At 34.4% G+C, this 16,412-nt stretch overlaps 1 protein-coding gene across 4 annotated transcripts in view; it reads left to right on the forward strand.

Moving 5' to 3' along the window:
• SUCO (SUN domain containing ossification factor) overlaps positions 1-16,412 on the forward strand; it is an 84,939-nt gene that overhangs the window by 47,144 nt on the left and 21,383 nt on the right. For 3 of the 4 annotated variants that reach the window (XM_046681884.1, XM_046681883.1, XM_046681885.1), the window contains 8 exons: positions 728-833; positions 2,817-2,837; positions 3,043-3,098; positions 3,598-3,689; positions 5,034-5,099; positions 11,081-11,149; positions 11,930-12,020; positions 14,839-16,002. In XM_046681884.1, coding sequence (XP_046537840.1) covers positions 728-833; positions 2,817-2,837; positions 3,043-3,098; positions 3,598-3,689; positions 5,034-5,099; positions 11,081-11,149; positions 11,930-12,020; positions 14,839-16,002 — 1,665 coding nt within the window. The remainder of the gene's footprint in view (positions 1-727; positions 834-2,816; positions 2,838-3,042; positions 3,099-3,597; positions 3,690-5,033; positions 5,100-11,080; positions 11,150-11,929; positions 12,021-14,838; positions 16,003-16,412) is intronic. The other variant, XM_046681882.1, reaches the window with a different exon arrangement.

Raw genomic sequence — 16,412 nt, forward strand, 5'->3', positions numbered from 1 at the left:
GTTTCTGAAATTAGTTTTCAAGACCTCTTGAGAATTCCATTTTCTTCCACTAAGCTTCTCAGATCACTTCCTTTTCTCTAAGCTGTAATATGTCAATGGACATATCCAGATCTGACAAGTGAAGTGTATTTTTTTTAATGTGATAGAGCATTCATTACTTGAGGAATTCTTAAATGCTGTAGTAAACAAAAATAATATTTAGGTTTTCTTTTTTTAGATTCCCTTTTAAAGGGGGAGTAGCTCTGTAAGATCTGTGAAATTTAAATATGATGTTAGAGAGATTTTTCTGTTTTCCTTTCCACCAGTAGTTTTATTTGTACTTTCTATCATCAGACACTTGTCAGTACGTGAAGAGTAGTACCTTCTTCTTCCAAAACAATCTCTTGCTACTTTCTGTCTTAAACCCTCCAGTTTGCTAGGAAGCCCTCTCAAACCCCAGGAAGACGTCTTGCTCCTACTTTTGTCTTCTCCTGTTTTCCGTTGCATTTGACAATGGTGTGATTTTTTCAAGATATTCTTTCCTTGCAAAGAGAAACCTGTTAGTTTTAATTGGAAAAGAAAATGTATTTCTTCAACTCAATGTTTAACTCAGATTTAAACTATGTTATGGCAGTGTGTTCACCTGGAGAAGAAAAAAAGATACACTGGATATATTTTGCACATGAGATGGAACCTCTCAATATATGTTTTATGATTTTTTTAAAAGAATATATTTTATGTTTTCTAGATACCCTACAAATAAGTGGATTAAGCTGGGTACTTTTCACGGGAGAGATGAGAGGAATGTCCAGAGTTTCCCTTTAGATGAGCAGATGTATGCAAAATATGTGAAGGTAATGTTAATAAATACAGGACTGTCTTCTGTAATGAAAATACACGTGTTATCGTGTTATTCATCCTTTATACCTCACCATACCTGTTCAGAAATCAGAAAAATTAAGAGGAAATTTACTGCAGTATACAATTTAGTAAAACAATTCTTGCTTGGATATATTATTTTATGAGGCAAATTATTATTTATTAATATTATAAATATCAGTACATTCCCTTCTGCTTAACTAGAAACCGAGGCCAGTTTTTTGATATTTGTGGCTCTGATGAAATTCCACATTATAACTCTTAATTTTTTGAGTCTTTATATAAAATGTTCATAATGTTATATTTCTCTCTATTTCAAAACCCAAATCATTGTTAGTCACTGAAGTCTTTGAAGTAAGTCTGATTTCTTAACGTGTTGATTAGAACCTGATTCTAAGATCATTTCAATCTTAGTGTCCAATTATTTGTCATTATTATAGATTTTGCCATTTCTTTGTATATTCAATTAAAAAAATACCAATTTCAAATAAAGTAAACTTTTAGACATTTATTTTCAGTGTTTCTGCTGCTTCCTCCACTGATAAATCAAGTAGAATTGTTACTCTTGAATTGGATTTAGACAAAATATGGGAATTTCCTATTCCTCTCCTCCCCTCCTTGTTTTCTTTAAAATAATAGCCACAGCTTAAAGTACTGCTGCATTAATAATATGAACTTTGGAATGACAGCAGCTCTAACTTCTGTCTTTTCTTCTTCACATGTGAGAACTTACAACTTATCTAGTTGTCTTCTGGGATTTTACTGTCTGTGTCTTTTTTAAGCATGTGTTAAATTGGCTTCTATGAATGGGTAAACTTGTAGTATTCCTAGTCTCAGTATAAACATGCTAAATTCTATTTTTAAAATGCAATTGATATTCTCAGTTAATGATTCAACGATGTTCAGAAAAATGAAGGTACATTTTTAGTTCCTTTCAAAGTGACCCCTGAAACAATTGTTTTAATAACCTTTTTATATAGGATAGTTATAGGAAACAATTGTTAAAAATTATTTGGCAGGTGATACAATTGCATTTAATTTTACAAATAAGACAACTCACATGTTACAAAATAGTTTCAAGGATCATTCTTTATAGCATCCACTTTGTTAATAATGGAAGAACATTTTATTGGTGGCATAAAAAAATGCCATATAAACCTCTGTACCTTTTCCCTTTTATGGTGAGAGACTAGAGCATTTTGACAATTAATTTTCTAAAAAGCCCTTTTTGGTAGGATTAAGTCTAAAAGCAAAAACTAATTACTTCTGATTCTTATGTTATAGTAATAAATGTTATACAGGTTGACCTGGGTATTCCTTGTCCCCAAAAGAACTAAACCCAAATCTACAAACTACTTTTTAATAGTTTGTATTTTAAAAGTGGATTAATATCCAGCTTCTAGTTCTCTGAGTTATACTTGAAATAACATAGCATACCAAAAACTCATGCTTTCCCTAAAACAATTTGTATACAGTGTTATACAAGAATAAATACCATTTTATATTATGCTAGCTAATCTTTTCATCAGTATGTATGTACATGGGTATGTCCACATATATCAATATATAAATTCATATATAGATATAAACGTGATACATCTCAATAATATTTAAAGTTATATAATGCGCAAGTTGTCTCTAGATACTGTTTATTAATTACTTTTAGAATGCTTTCTTATCTAACAGATAAACAAAACAGCAGCAATTGAGTTTTAGGTTATTTAACTTAACCAAAAAGTTATTTTATTACAATTAGACTATACTTTTTAGTTGTGATGGTAAAAATTAAATCATTGCTTTGATGTCTGCAAAGAATTAAGAGTACTACAATGTTATCCATCACAGTACATTGCTTTCTCTAATTATGCAATATGATTTACGAATATTAAATGTTGCTTATGGCATGTTATCCAGACTTTGGAACTGATTTCTTTTTCTTTTCCTTTCTCTTGCTTCAGATGTTCATCAAGTACATAAAGGTTAGCAACCTTCTCTTTTGCAATATTAAATAACAGGGCGTGGCATGTTACTGCATGGCAAAAAAGCAGAACTTTACAAGTATTGATTTTGGGGGAAATAGGACTTTATTTTTATAAATGTTGTAATGAAAAAAACTGAATATATTGTTAGATAATCTCACATGCATGGTGCTGGCTTCCCATTTCATGTCATTTTATTCTTTAGGTGGAGTTGATATCACATTTTGGATCAGAGCACTTTTGTCCATTAAGTCTTATAAGGTAATATAGAACAAAATACATCTACTGAGTGGGTTTAAAAAAAGTGATACACAAAAATCCCAGTTTGTTTAAAGTGAAGAAATAATTTTCCATTATATGAAATTTATGTATACCATAGAAATGTAAGCTGTTAAGCCTTTCTTGCTCTTGAATACATTTTAGAAAAATGCCAAAATTTCCTCTGAGAAAAAATAATCATCATTTTATGTGTTTGGTTTAGTTTGCTTGCTATTTTGCTGTCATGATAATATATGTAAACATTTTAACTGAAATCAGTACTTGGTCATTATATTTTTAAATGCCTTAAATAGATTAATTTTACATTTTAATGGAAAAGTGTATGACTTCAGTGTAAGGAGCAGTCATTATTTTGGAGTCGAAAAGCTAATGGCCCTCAAAATATGACCAAAGTTACTGTATTTTGTCATTTATTGTGAAGAGGTGAGTCGTAGGAACTCTGTTTTGTTTTGAAAGTCTTTAATAAAATTGTTGTTAATAGGGTATTTGGCACTAGCATGGTGGAAGAATACGAAGAGATTGCTGATTCCCAGTATCAGTCAGAACGCCAAGAACTATTTGATGAGGACTATGGTAAGTGGCTTTCAAACAGGTAACTACTATGTATGTATTTTTGCTTTTTTAAGTTGAATAATAATGGGTAAGTATAGGTGCCTTTAAAAAATCATTATGATGATTGTCTTTAGACTTTAGTTTCTTCTTTTTCTTTTTAAATAAATTATTTATTTATTTTTCTTTCTTCTCCCCAAAACCCCCCAGTTCATAGTTGTTTATTTTAGTTGTGGGTCCTTCTAGTTGTGGCATGTGGGATACCGCCTTAGCATGGCCTGATGTGTGGTGCTAGGTCTGCACCCAGGGTCTGAATTCGCAAAACCCTGGGCCACCGAAGCAGAGCGTGTGAACTTAACCACTCGGCCATGAGGCCGGCCCCAGTTTTTCATTGTTTTTAACCCTAATGACTAAGTTTTTCTTAAACCTGTTTTCTAAAATGATTTTCTGCTTTGTAAATTGAGTTGCTTTCCAAGCTTATCAATCAGTTATTTGTAACTGGAACTTCCTTCCATAGTATCAGTGCTATAAATTATGATTGTATCCCTATGCCGGGCCTGAAAACCTATTAAACTCATAAGGTAACTGAAATAGTAGAATTGAGCATTAATTCCTTTGATTTGTCTTGAGCCCAAGAGCAAGCACATCGAGGCCTGAGCCTTTGAGAAACTCTTGTGAGGTTGAGGGGATAGGAGAAGGTTTTATGACACCCTCCATTTCTACTTATCAAGTCCTTGTTTTAAAATATCTTAAATCATAATCTAGACAATCTAAATTTTCCCTTCCCTAGATCTCCCGTAAGTGAAATGAAGATATTTACTAGGGGTTGGTAAATTACATTGAGAGTTTGAATAAAAATCTTATAAAAGGGATTAAAATTTTGGTAAGCAGCAGAATTATTTTCCTTGGTTTACATCTGTTTGATAAATGGCTTCGGAATCTCATTTTCTTAATGTGAACATATTTTAGATTTATAGTGAATATTTATTACAAAATTTGTCTTAAACATTAGCTAACTTTGTTTTTCTTTCTGCTGAGGAAGATTAGCCCTGAGCTAACATCCATTGCCAGTCTTCCTTGTTTTTCTTTTGCTTGAGGAAGATTAGCCTTTAGTTAACATCTATGCCAGTGTTCCTCCACTTTATATGTGGGCTACCACCACAGCATGGCTGACAAGTGGTATAGTTCCATGCCCAGGATCTGAACCCGTGAATCTAGGCTGCCAAAGTGGAATGTGCCGAACTTAACCACTACACTGTGGGGCTGGCCCCAAACATCAGCTAACTTTGACAGGACATAATTGGAGCTTTTAAATATATTATTGGAGATATTTCTCAGCATCACTACCTTCATTTTCTCTTTAAACAGATTATCCACTGGATTATAATAATGGGGAGGATAAATCCTCAAAAAATCTTCTTGGTTCTGCTACAAGTGAGTATATTGGGGTTTTCCTAGTAACAATTAAGTATTTAACTTTTTTTCCTGACACATGTGGACATTTTGTTGTGGTATAGTTTAGGAGGCTCCTACTCCCAGTGTTGAACTTGAGTTGAAATCAAAGATAGTGGCTTTTCAAAAGAATTTCTGTGGAAATAAAATAGAAGAGTAGATGAAAAGAATGAGGAGAGGAAAAAAAGGCATAAGTTGGTTCTTCTACAATAATTAGATGCTCATATTTTTGGCAAATTCCGTAGAGTGAAGAAAGGCTGTGAATTTACTTAGGGAAAGAATTATTAAATAGGTCCTAGACCATGTGAATGGGAGCATCTGGGTAATCATACTGGATGGGAAAGGAATTTGGACGGTAGTTTCAGAGGTGCTGTGTATCAGTGAAATCCTAGAAAATGAGGATTCTTTAATCTATGGATATTTGGTCCCTGTTTAATTACAAAATATAACAGCTGTTCTTGTCTATAATAATAATGACTCCCAATCAATAACAATGATAGTAATAATAATATACTCCTTGTAAACTAAAGATACAATGACTAAGATACTAGTGGTTTAGTTTCTTGTCATTCCAACCTGGTATCCGAACCTAGTGGTCGGCTAGCTAAGGAGATTCCGGGAAAGACCATTACCAACTGGTACTTTATATTATTACAGTTGGAATGTGGGTAGGTATATTTAATGTTTGTTATTTTTGGTTATTCCTGAAGAATATAAAACTTATTAGAAGAAGTTTTCTTTTTAAATTGAATTTAATATAAGTAAATTTTAGTAAAATTGAAGATTAGCTGCTTGTGCATTTCCCTTGTTGACTTAGTGAGTTGAACTGCTTGAATCCCAGTCTCACTGTGCACATTGTCTCTTGCAGATACTCAACCAGTAGTGCTTAGGTTTATATACCTGAGCTATGGTATATGGAGTTAAGAGTCACTTCTTTTTCCCCTTTCCTTTCTCCTTCTCCTCTTCCCCTCCATGAAAGGCTATAGACTTAGGTAGACTTTTTAAGGAACAGGAAGAAGAGTGTTAAAAAGAAAATCCTTTTTTTGTTATTTAATTTTGTTACATATTAGCTCAGTGTTTTATTTTACTCTATTGCTAGTCACCTTTTTAGATATTAGTGACTACTTTTTATTTTATTTTATTTTATTTTGGGTGAGGAATATTGTCCCTGGGCTAACATCTCTTGCCAGTCTTGCTCTTTTTGCTTGAGGAAGATTGTCCCTGAGCTAACATCTGTGCCGTTCTTCCTCTATTTTGTATGTTGGACAGCTGCAGCATGGCTTGACGAGCAATGTGTAGGTCCTCACCCAGATCCAAACCTGCAAGCCCTGGGCTGCCAGAGTGGAGTACGGGAACTTAACCACTATACCACCGGGCCAGCCCCTGTTACTGATTACTTTTAATAGGGTCCTTAGCTATCTAGTTTGTGATGGCATTAAAATTAGATGTGTCATTCACTGCTGTAGGATGTAGCTTTTTAGGAGTGAAAAATGGTGCTATTTTATTTATCTGGATATTTATGTTATTGTTGGTGTCCTTAAATTTGTATTAAAAAATTCTGTTACGTAATAGTCATCATAGCTCAGTGATGCTGAATTAGCTGTGAGGGAGCATCTTTATTTTATGGGGCCAGAAAATAGTCCCAGACTAAAAGATCTCTAGCTTCTTGTGGTTACTGGAAGGGTGGGGGCACCTTAGGGAAGTAATGCCTTACCATAGTAAAGGAAAACGCTATTGATATTCTTGGTTTCTTTTTCTCTTTTCTTTTGGGATTAACTCCTAGACACCAGTAAAACCTAGCTATATTTCAGCAGAGGACATTTCCCTATTTGTAGTCACGTCTTTGACCAAGCTATTGTTTTAATTACTTAGACATAGAATCTTCTTTAGATTCTACCTTTTGGCTCTTTCTCCTTGATGGTGTGTTTCTTGTTAACTAAAAATCTCTTCTATGGCTCTCTGGGAAGGCAGTCATTTACCTTCCAGTGTTCTAGGTCTTGCAAGAATTTATACAGTGAGACAAGATGGGTTGGGAGGATGTCTACTGACCCTAGCGTGGAAGATGAGGTTTAAAAAGATCTCCATCTCTTGAAGTTTTAGAGCGAGAGAGGCAGTAGGAGCTGAGTGATATGACTTTGCTGTCATAAAGCCTATAGGCATGACCTAACACTGCAGCTTTCTATACCTGGATCCTGTTAGTTTTCTCTGAAGGGTCTGGGACTGTTTTTAAGCCCGAGCTTGCTACTGCCTCCAAGGTAGTGTAACCGTAAGGAGTACATGACAGAGTGGAATCAAGCCAGATAGCTAGTCTCTGGCACTTGAATGTCCCAGTTTAACTGCAATCATCACCACTTTCTAAATTAGCTTGAAATTGGTCAGTTTTGGACCAATTTTTACTTTGCTTTTAATATTTACCTGGTGTCTCCCAAACAGAGTTCTGTGGCTTTAATCCTAATGACACTCCTTTTTCCTTTTGCTGTTGAGCAGTTAGTGGTTATGGGAAATACATGTTATCAGAGTAGGTTGCTTCTGATGGGACTTGGTTGTCATGAAGCATGCATACTGTAGATGTAGACATTCTTGATATTATATAATTTACTTAACTGCCAAAAGGGAGAAACTGTCTTGGAGAGAGCAGCATTCTTGGCTTTGTGTGTATGCCAGTTTTGGCAATGCTTCTGCCTGATTCTTTTGTTACGTTCTTTAACCAGAACATTTAAATATTTTACATCAACAAGAATTCTTCATATGACTGCTTTCCTTGTGCTTTGTCGTGTGGATTTTCCAGATCACGCTCTACTTTGATATTCTTGGAAGTCTACCTTTACTCTTAAATATGGTCTGCATTTTGTTAGAATTGTCAGATCTACTAAACACCAGGATTCTGTGTATATGTTTAAGACATGTAACAAGAAAGTATCCTTTTGTTTTCTTTTAAGTCAAAGTATTCCTTATGAATGTATGTATTTTAAGGTCCTAGAAAGAAGAGAGAATGAAGGTGGACATGTTGCAGAGGTAGCTGAATACACATGGGAGGAAGTAGTTTTTCTGTTGCTTTGTCTTGTTATGTTGTAGCATAGGTGGTTCATTTTCTGTTTCAAAAAGACCCATTGGTGTGCTGGAAACTGAGTATAGCATGTTGATATTTGGTCCCTAGGAGGATTCATTCCTGAAGGAATGAGGTGGAATGAATAGTTGCCCAACTCAAAGATAAAGATGTTGGCTAATCCAGGAGAAATTAGGGACAGGTATCTAGTTTGGCACTATATTCCAGATTATTACCTTAGCCTATTTGGAATGCTTATTAGTGGGCAGATTATCATGACAAGCTGTCATATGTTTAGATGCAAATTGAGAATGGTAAGAATAGAATATTCAAAAAGCTGCTTTCTCTCAAAAGACGAAAAATTAGACTACATTTGGCAGTGTTCTGTGAACTTGGCAAAATTATTTCTTATAGGTTAGATAGGCTGAGAAGTAGAAATTTGCCAAATTTTGCTTTTTTTACTAAGTGGCCCCCTGAAATGGTGATAATAAATAATATTTTAAAATGATGAATAGTGTAAATCTTCCTTATTGTAGGTGCTAGTATTAAAATTTAGGTTAAAAAATAATACTCTAAAGCTACTTTCTTTACTCAGATTAATAGATATGTTCTTTTCTTGAATTCTTTGATAATAAATGCCAAAAAATTTGAAATCTGAGAGTATAGACTTGACTCCAAAATTTGGGATCTGTGAAGCAGTCAGCTTTGACCAAACTTTCGCCTGAGGGCTAAGTAGAAGATCACATCCTACCATTGCTGTGTTGGTTGGCATTAAAAGCGGGGTTATGAGGGAATAACAGAGTTTCCATTGCTACTTTATCTTGGTTTGTGAGGAAATACGGAGTTTCCATTCTTGTTTTTATCTCATGCTGAGGCATCTCTTTAGCCTAAGAGCCAAGGCCACTTCTCTATTTATCAATTTGCCGGGTCAAAGGGCAAGGTTGACCTATAATCCTAGACATTTAAAAAGCAATATAAAGCTTTTGTGTGTTATACTAATGATTGGAAACAAGGTACCACTGCTTTGTTGTCTTTCAAATTATAGAATCATAATTATCTAAAGATTGTAATTAATAACTGTCTACTAGTTACCACTTTTAAAGCAGTGTAAAATCTCCTACTACTTTCTCCTACTGTAAAGCTTGTATTTACAGGGTCAGCTCCAGGTGACAGTGCTTGGGTTGTTCCCAACCTTCTTGATGTGTTAGCTTGTGCCCCCTTAGATCCTTTCCTACTTTTCACATCTGTTGTGTGTGTGTGTGTTTTTTATGGTGGTCATAATATCTTATAACATAGTGAGATTTCAGTTGTACATTATTGTTTATCATATACCATATAAGTATGCCCCTTCACCACTTGTGCCCACCCTCCACCCCCCTTCCCCCGGTAACCACTAATTTATTCTTTTTGCCCGTAACTTTGTTTATATTCCACATATGAGTGAAGTCATATGGTGTTTGTCTTTCTCTGTTTGGCTTATTTCGCCTAACGTGATGCCCTCAAGGTTCATCCATGTGGTTGCGAATGGGATCATTTTGTCTTTTTTTATGGCTGAGTCACATTTGTTGTTTTTTATTGAAAGTGTGATGAAAACCCTATGGATCCCTTTTAGGAAAGGAGACTAAGACGGAAATAATTGATGTGGCTTAATATTTATCCCCAGCCAGATTTTAGTATTTTAATAGGAGAAATATCTGAGACTGATGAATTTGCTTCTGGTGGAATTTCAGAGATTAGATTGGGATTGGAAGTTAATTTTCCTTGAAATTACATCAAGAAGCTTCCTGTTCCCAACACCAGCCTTTCCTGGAGTTCTGCTGTTTTGTGGTCCTCATGTACCTTTAGCTATTTAAGTAGATACTAAGGTTTGTACCACTTTATTCATCTTCCAAATATCCTCTTTGGAAAGAGAGGCATAATTAGAAAGTTTGCAGATTGCTCTACCTGCAACACTTAGAATTTTATGACTTTGACTTTTAGTTAATCTGCCCATGCCCATACCCACCCAATTCACAGAAGAATTTGTGTGATTTATTATCCATAAAACATTGTTAAAAGTCATCGAAGAAATTTGATTCTATTCAGTATCAATTTGGGATTTAACCATATTACCAGTAGATATTACATGTTCGTAGTTAAAAATAACAAAATCTTTCTGCTGTCCTTTGGATAATAATCTCCTCATTTTGTTTAGTTTTGCCCATTATCATCACCTGTTTAGGAAAAGCTTTTGTTTCTTCCAGCTTTTTTGTTTTGTTTTAAACTGTAGAACCTTTTTTTTTTTTGAGGAAGATTAGCCCTGAGCTATCATCTGCCACCAATCCTCCTCTTTGCTGAGGAAGACTGGCCCTGAGCTAACATCCAGGCCCATCTTCCTCTGCTTTATATGTGGGATGCCTGCCACAGCATGGCTTGACAAGCGGTGCGTAGGTTCACATCTGCGATCCAAACCGGCGAACCCCAGGCTGCTGAAGCAGAACGTGCAAACTTAACCACTGTGCCTCCAGGCTGGCCCCTAAACTGTAGAACCTTTTTTAAAGAAAAACAGACTTTCTGTAAAATATAAATTTTGGTTGTCACATTTCTTTCTGGTCTCAGTATAGGCGATGCGTTGAATTATACTTGAATTTTGTAATATGGTGAAGATAGTGTTTTGATAAAATGTTTGGGGAAGCTTTACAAAAAAAGTATATTTAAATTTTAAGTTCCTTCTGAATATAAAAATTGAGACTTATGCTTTATACTTTTTGGCCAAAATTTGTGTCCTATATTGGACTTACATAGTAAAATAAATAAAAAGGTAATTAGTCCAAAAAAATTCAAAGACCATTATCAATGGTTTTTTGACTATCTGATATTAAGTTATATGAGAATATTTGGGAGTATTGGTATTTTTTCTGATTGAATTTTGTTTTAGATGCCATTCTAAATATGGTGAATATTGCCGCTAATATTCTGGGAGCAAAAACTGAAGACCTGATGGAAGGTACCTAATCATTTTATGGGTCTTTTAAATATCACATACTCTGGGGGTCTTTCTAGTTAGGAAAATTAATTAATAAGCCAAGTAATATGATTTTTCATTTAGGAATATAGGAATGATCCAGAGGAACTTTCTAATCTTCTGTTAATTCATTGTTTGAATTTCACAAGTTCTCTTTTATAATAGGATCCTGTCTGTCTAAAATTCATGAATTTGTTTTTTGACTCTTCCTTGCTGTAGAAGTAATGGTTTTATCCCTTATCTCTTTCCTGAGGTTTTGATGCCCTAATGATACTTCACGTAACCTTTTCTATTATGTATCAAATAGCTACTCGATATAGAAAACAATTTTTTCCTTACAGAATGCCAAATAATATTATTAACAAAGAGAAACAATCTTGCCTTTTTTGTTTTTAAAAAAATACTTAATTCCAAGTGCCAACTTAAAATGACCCATTTATTTCTTCTCATTCTCTTTAGTAACTCTTTCAGGTGTCTACAAGACATTAATCATATAAGATTACACAGAATTCATAGTCACCTGACTTGCTTTAATTATCTGAGAAGCTGAGAAAGTATGCAGTACTAGTAGTTGTGACCTGGTACGATTGTTTCTTTCTTAAAGAGCTTTGATGGAAAAATCCAAAGTCTGCAGTAGCAAACCTCTTCGAGTTTTTTCTTCTCCCCTGAGAAACTAAAGATTTTTTCATTTGTTATAGTAAAATATTTTCATGATATAGCTTTTTAAAATTAAACTCAACATGGGCATCTTTCTTAAAATAGGAAATAAAAGTATATCTGAGAATGCCACTGCCACAACTGCACCTAAAATGCCTGAATCAGCTCCTGTTCCAACTCCTGTTCCATCACCTGAGTAAGTCATATTGTGATATTAGAGTTCTATTAAAGTGGAGAACTAAGTATATGAGTACATAAAAAGATACTTGTGATTTGCATGTGAAATGATTATCTATAGAAAGCTCTGAGTCATAGGGCAGACATTCCACAGCTACTTAAAGTATCTTTGAGTTGCTTTTTGGGTACTAGGAATATACTTCACTGCAGATCAAATGTTTGTTGTTTTGATATTATGTACTACTTTTTATTATTCATGACGTTGAATCTTTTCCTTATTGCAAATAATTGACCTAACTCTACAGGTCTAGGTTTGAGGACAAATTTTAAAGGCCTGTTTTTATTAAGTTCAAATTTAAAAACATTGGTTAAGTATCTTTGCTATGCCTAGAAAAGCTCTAAAGGGTACCTGAAATAGCTAGAACAGTGATCCGTATATAATGTGTTGGTCACACAGCAAACTCGTACAGTGCTCAGTTTCTCAAATTGAATGATATAGGTCTTTCCCTAGGTTGCAGCGGGGCACTTTGGGCAGGGAGGTGTATATGGTAGGTAGTGTCTAAAATATCCTCATCTTTTGTTCTTTACCAGAGATGATGTAAGGTTTTTTTTGGCACCTCTACTTCTAATTTATAATAGATAAGCTCATAATGATTTGGGTAATTGGGTGTAGTTATTGTAAATTTAGTTTGTGTATGTTTCATTAGATATAGCCCTGTAAAACTTTGAAAGCCCTTCTCTCAGAGGTGCTCTATTCAAGAGGATAAGATATTTGAACATGACACAGTTAGTGCAAGGTAATATGTACTGAAATCTGCAATGTGGAGTACATCTTTGAGCTGTAATTCGTAAGTACCATACTAATTGAAAAATGAGCCTTTTGTGCTTTGATGGGCACAGTGACAAATTTGTTTTCTCTGATGTTAATCCTGAAAGTGTCTAAAGGCATTTATTGGGTGGTTAGAGAGATTATGTAGCATTATGTGTCATTCTTAGAAGGTCCTAAGAAATCTAGTTGGGAGAGTCATTCTTGGTGTTTTTGATTATGTGGAGCTGTGATTGCTAGTCCCGGTTTTGGATGCTTCCTCAGTTAACACATAGTATGTCTTACTTTTCAAAACTAAATGAAACTAATTTTACCTATATATATATACACACACACACACATACATACATATACACAGCACATATATATATATATGTATGAATATTTGTTGAATATGAATGAATATGAATATTCATACATATATATATGTATGAATATTTGTTGAAAGATAACACATCAGGCTAATGTAGCAGTTTTTACTTTTCTATGTTAGAGTTTGGTTTTTAGTAGATACTTTTACATAATTGTTTATGTTTTTACTTAATGTTTCTTCATGTATGTTTGTCTTAAATTCTTTTTGATGATTATATGGCAATCCTTTAAAGAAAATAAATGAAAATAAAAGAATCCATGGTAGAGTGTCACTGATGAAGTTAGGAAAAGATGACTGACTTTCTTTTCCCAAGTTTGATGTGTTTTTTTTTAAGTATGGCTCCAATTAGGTTGTACATAGATGTTATATAACTTAATTTTTACCAAATTAGTTCAATTTAGTTTTTCTCCCTCCCCTTCTTCAGACATTGTTCCTTCTACTGTCATAGTTATCTAGTAGATAATAAGCACCTTTCTTACATACCACCTTACATACCACCTGAGTATGTAAGAAATGTTATTAGAGATCTTGTGTATATATCTGTATTGTCTTTGGAGAAACGTAGCCTAATTATGTTTTAGTTTGGTCTATTTACTATTCCTGTCAACAAAATGAAAGTCCAGCTTTTAGATATTGTCTAGTTTATTCCTACCTTTGCTATTGTGATATTAGTCTTTATTTGAAGACATTTCCTGGCATTCTTAGTAATTTTTCAGAGTAGGAAAATTTTTATATGAAGATGTTTCTTTTTAGTTTTCAAATTATTTTTCCAGGTTGTACCTTTTGTGCTGTAAGGGCCACACCCAGAAATTCATTTTCTTTCTCTTGGAGGGAACCACAGACATAATTACAGCACTATTCCCACTAGCTCTATTCCCCACTCTTCCGTACCCTACACACATACTCTGGAGCCCAAAGATGGGATTGAGTTAGTGGCACTGTAAGTTTATTAGTCAAGATCTTCACTAAAGTGGTTAAGTATTTGGCTTTAAATAATGAAAAACTAGCCCAGATGATATTAAGATTATTTTGGGGAGGAGGGATATGTTTCTTCTCCCTAAAGCAGATAATCGTGAGTGTGTGTGTGTGAGTGTGTGTGTGTGTAGTGTGTAATGCCACGTTGGAATTCCTCAATCATCCACAGAAAAATTATCTTTGATCAATCTAGCTGCATATTCAAGCACAAAGTCCATAAGTATTAAGAATCCCGGATTCTAGTTCTAGCTCTGAGACTTTATAGTCCTTGGGTTGCTCAATTTCTATGTAATGGGTGATGAGGCTTGAAAAAGATTTAGTGACTATTTGTGGGAGGAAAGGTACACGATACATTCAGTAAGTAGAAGTATTCACATACAAATGGTTCTTAAACAGAGATTAAAGAAAAGCAAGGTTGATTTGGTAAATATGATCATTTGAGTCACCTGGCTGGTCACTTGATAAATGGTCTTTCTGTTACCATTTTTGAATATTTGTTTTTATAATGAAAATGATTTGAAGGGGAAAAATTCATGCAAAAAAATTTGAGTTTCTTCTATATTTCCTGCCTTTTTTGTGTATGATACATTTATTTTCCATAAACATAATTTTAGCTTTAGAGTTCTAATTAAAGTGATTTGTAATTATCGTATGTATTTCTAGGTTTGTAACCACTGAAGGACGTGTACATGACACAGAGCCATCATCACCAGATACTCCCAAAGAGAGTCCTATTGTACAACTAGTGCAAGAAGAAGAAGAGGAGGCCAGTCCATCTACAGTGACCCTTTTGGGTAGCGGTGAACAGGAGGATGAATCATCACCCTGGTTTGAGTCAGAGACGCAAATATTTTGCAGTGAATTGACCACAATTTGTTGTATTTCTAGTTTTGCGGAATACATATATAAATGGTGTTCAGTCAGAATTGCTCTTTATCGGCAACGCAGCAGAACTGATGTGAGTAAAGAAAAAGATTATCTTGTGTCAGCTCAACCACCATTATTACTGCCTGCAGAATCAGTAGACGTTTCAGTATTGCAACCTCCGAGTGGAGAATTGGATGGTAAAAGTAAGGAAAAGGAGACTGAAACTACTGTTCTGGGTGACGTAAGTGATATGCACCAAGGTGATTTGATTAATCGCACAGTAGATGCAATTGAACTTGAACCAAGCCATCCTCAAACTCTTTCTCAGTCTGTTCTCTTGGATGTTACTCCGGAAATCAATTCATTATCTAAAACAGAATTATCTGAGCCTATTAAATATGAGGCAGGACATACACCATCACAAGTGATTACCCAAGAGAGTTCTGTTGAAGTTGATAATGAAACAGAAAAGAAGTCTGAGAGTTTTAGTTCTGTAGAGAAGCCAACTGTGATCTATGAAACAAATAAACTTAATGAAGTAATGGATAATATTGTAAAAGAAGACTTAAACTCCATGCAAATTATCACAAAGCTAACTGAAACAATAGTGCCACCTGTAAACACAGCCACTGTGCCAGACAGTGAAGATGGAGAAGCCAAAATGAGCGTAGCTGACACACCAAAGCAAATTTTGACTCCTGTTGTAGATTCTTCTTCAGTACCTGAAGTAAAAGAGGAAGAACAGTCTCCAGAAGATGCCCTTTTAAGAGGGTTACAGAGGACAGCTACAGATTTTTATGCTGAATTACAAAATTCTACAGATCTAGGGTATGCTAATGGAAATCTTGTACATGGATCAAATCAAAAGGAGTCAGTATTTATGAGACTTAATAATCGTATTAAAGCCTTAGAAGTTAATATGTCTCTCAGTGGTCGCTATCTGGAGGAGCTTAGCCAAAGGTAAGGTGTATTATGAATTAGCACAATCTACTTTGCATAGTGAGTTAAGTAGCAGCATATGATCTGTGACTAGAGGAGGAGAGGATTTAATTCTCTCATGATATAATAGTAGTAAGTGCTATTTTAGCTGGAGAGAGAAAGTAAGCTACTTGGATGTCAATCAGTGACTTAAAGAATTGTTTTTCTTTTTTAAAAGTACTAAGGGATGTAACACTTTTATTATTAGGCTTATAATGTTTGAATTATCTGTAATCAGCTTCTCCTTTTCTTCTCTTGTTTAACTTTAGCCACTTTTTCTGCTTGATTCCCAGAGAGCTCATGGGAAAAATTATAGTCTGTAGATCTTAAAGCTCTTGGTGGAACTTGCCAAGATATCATTTTAAGAGTTTAAATAAGTGAAGAGTAGAGTA

This window comes from Equus quagga, chromosome 13 (genome assembly GCF_021613505.1).
Source record: "Equus quagga isolate Etosha38 chromosome 13, UCLA_HA_Equagga_1.0, whole genome shotgun sequence".
NCBI lineage: Eukaryota > Metazoa > Chordata > Mammalia > Perissodactyla > Equidae > Equus > Equus quagga.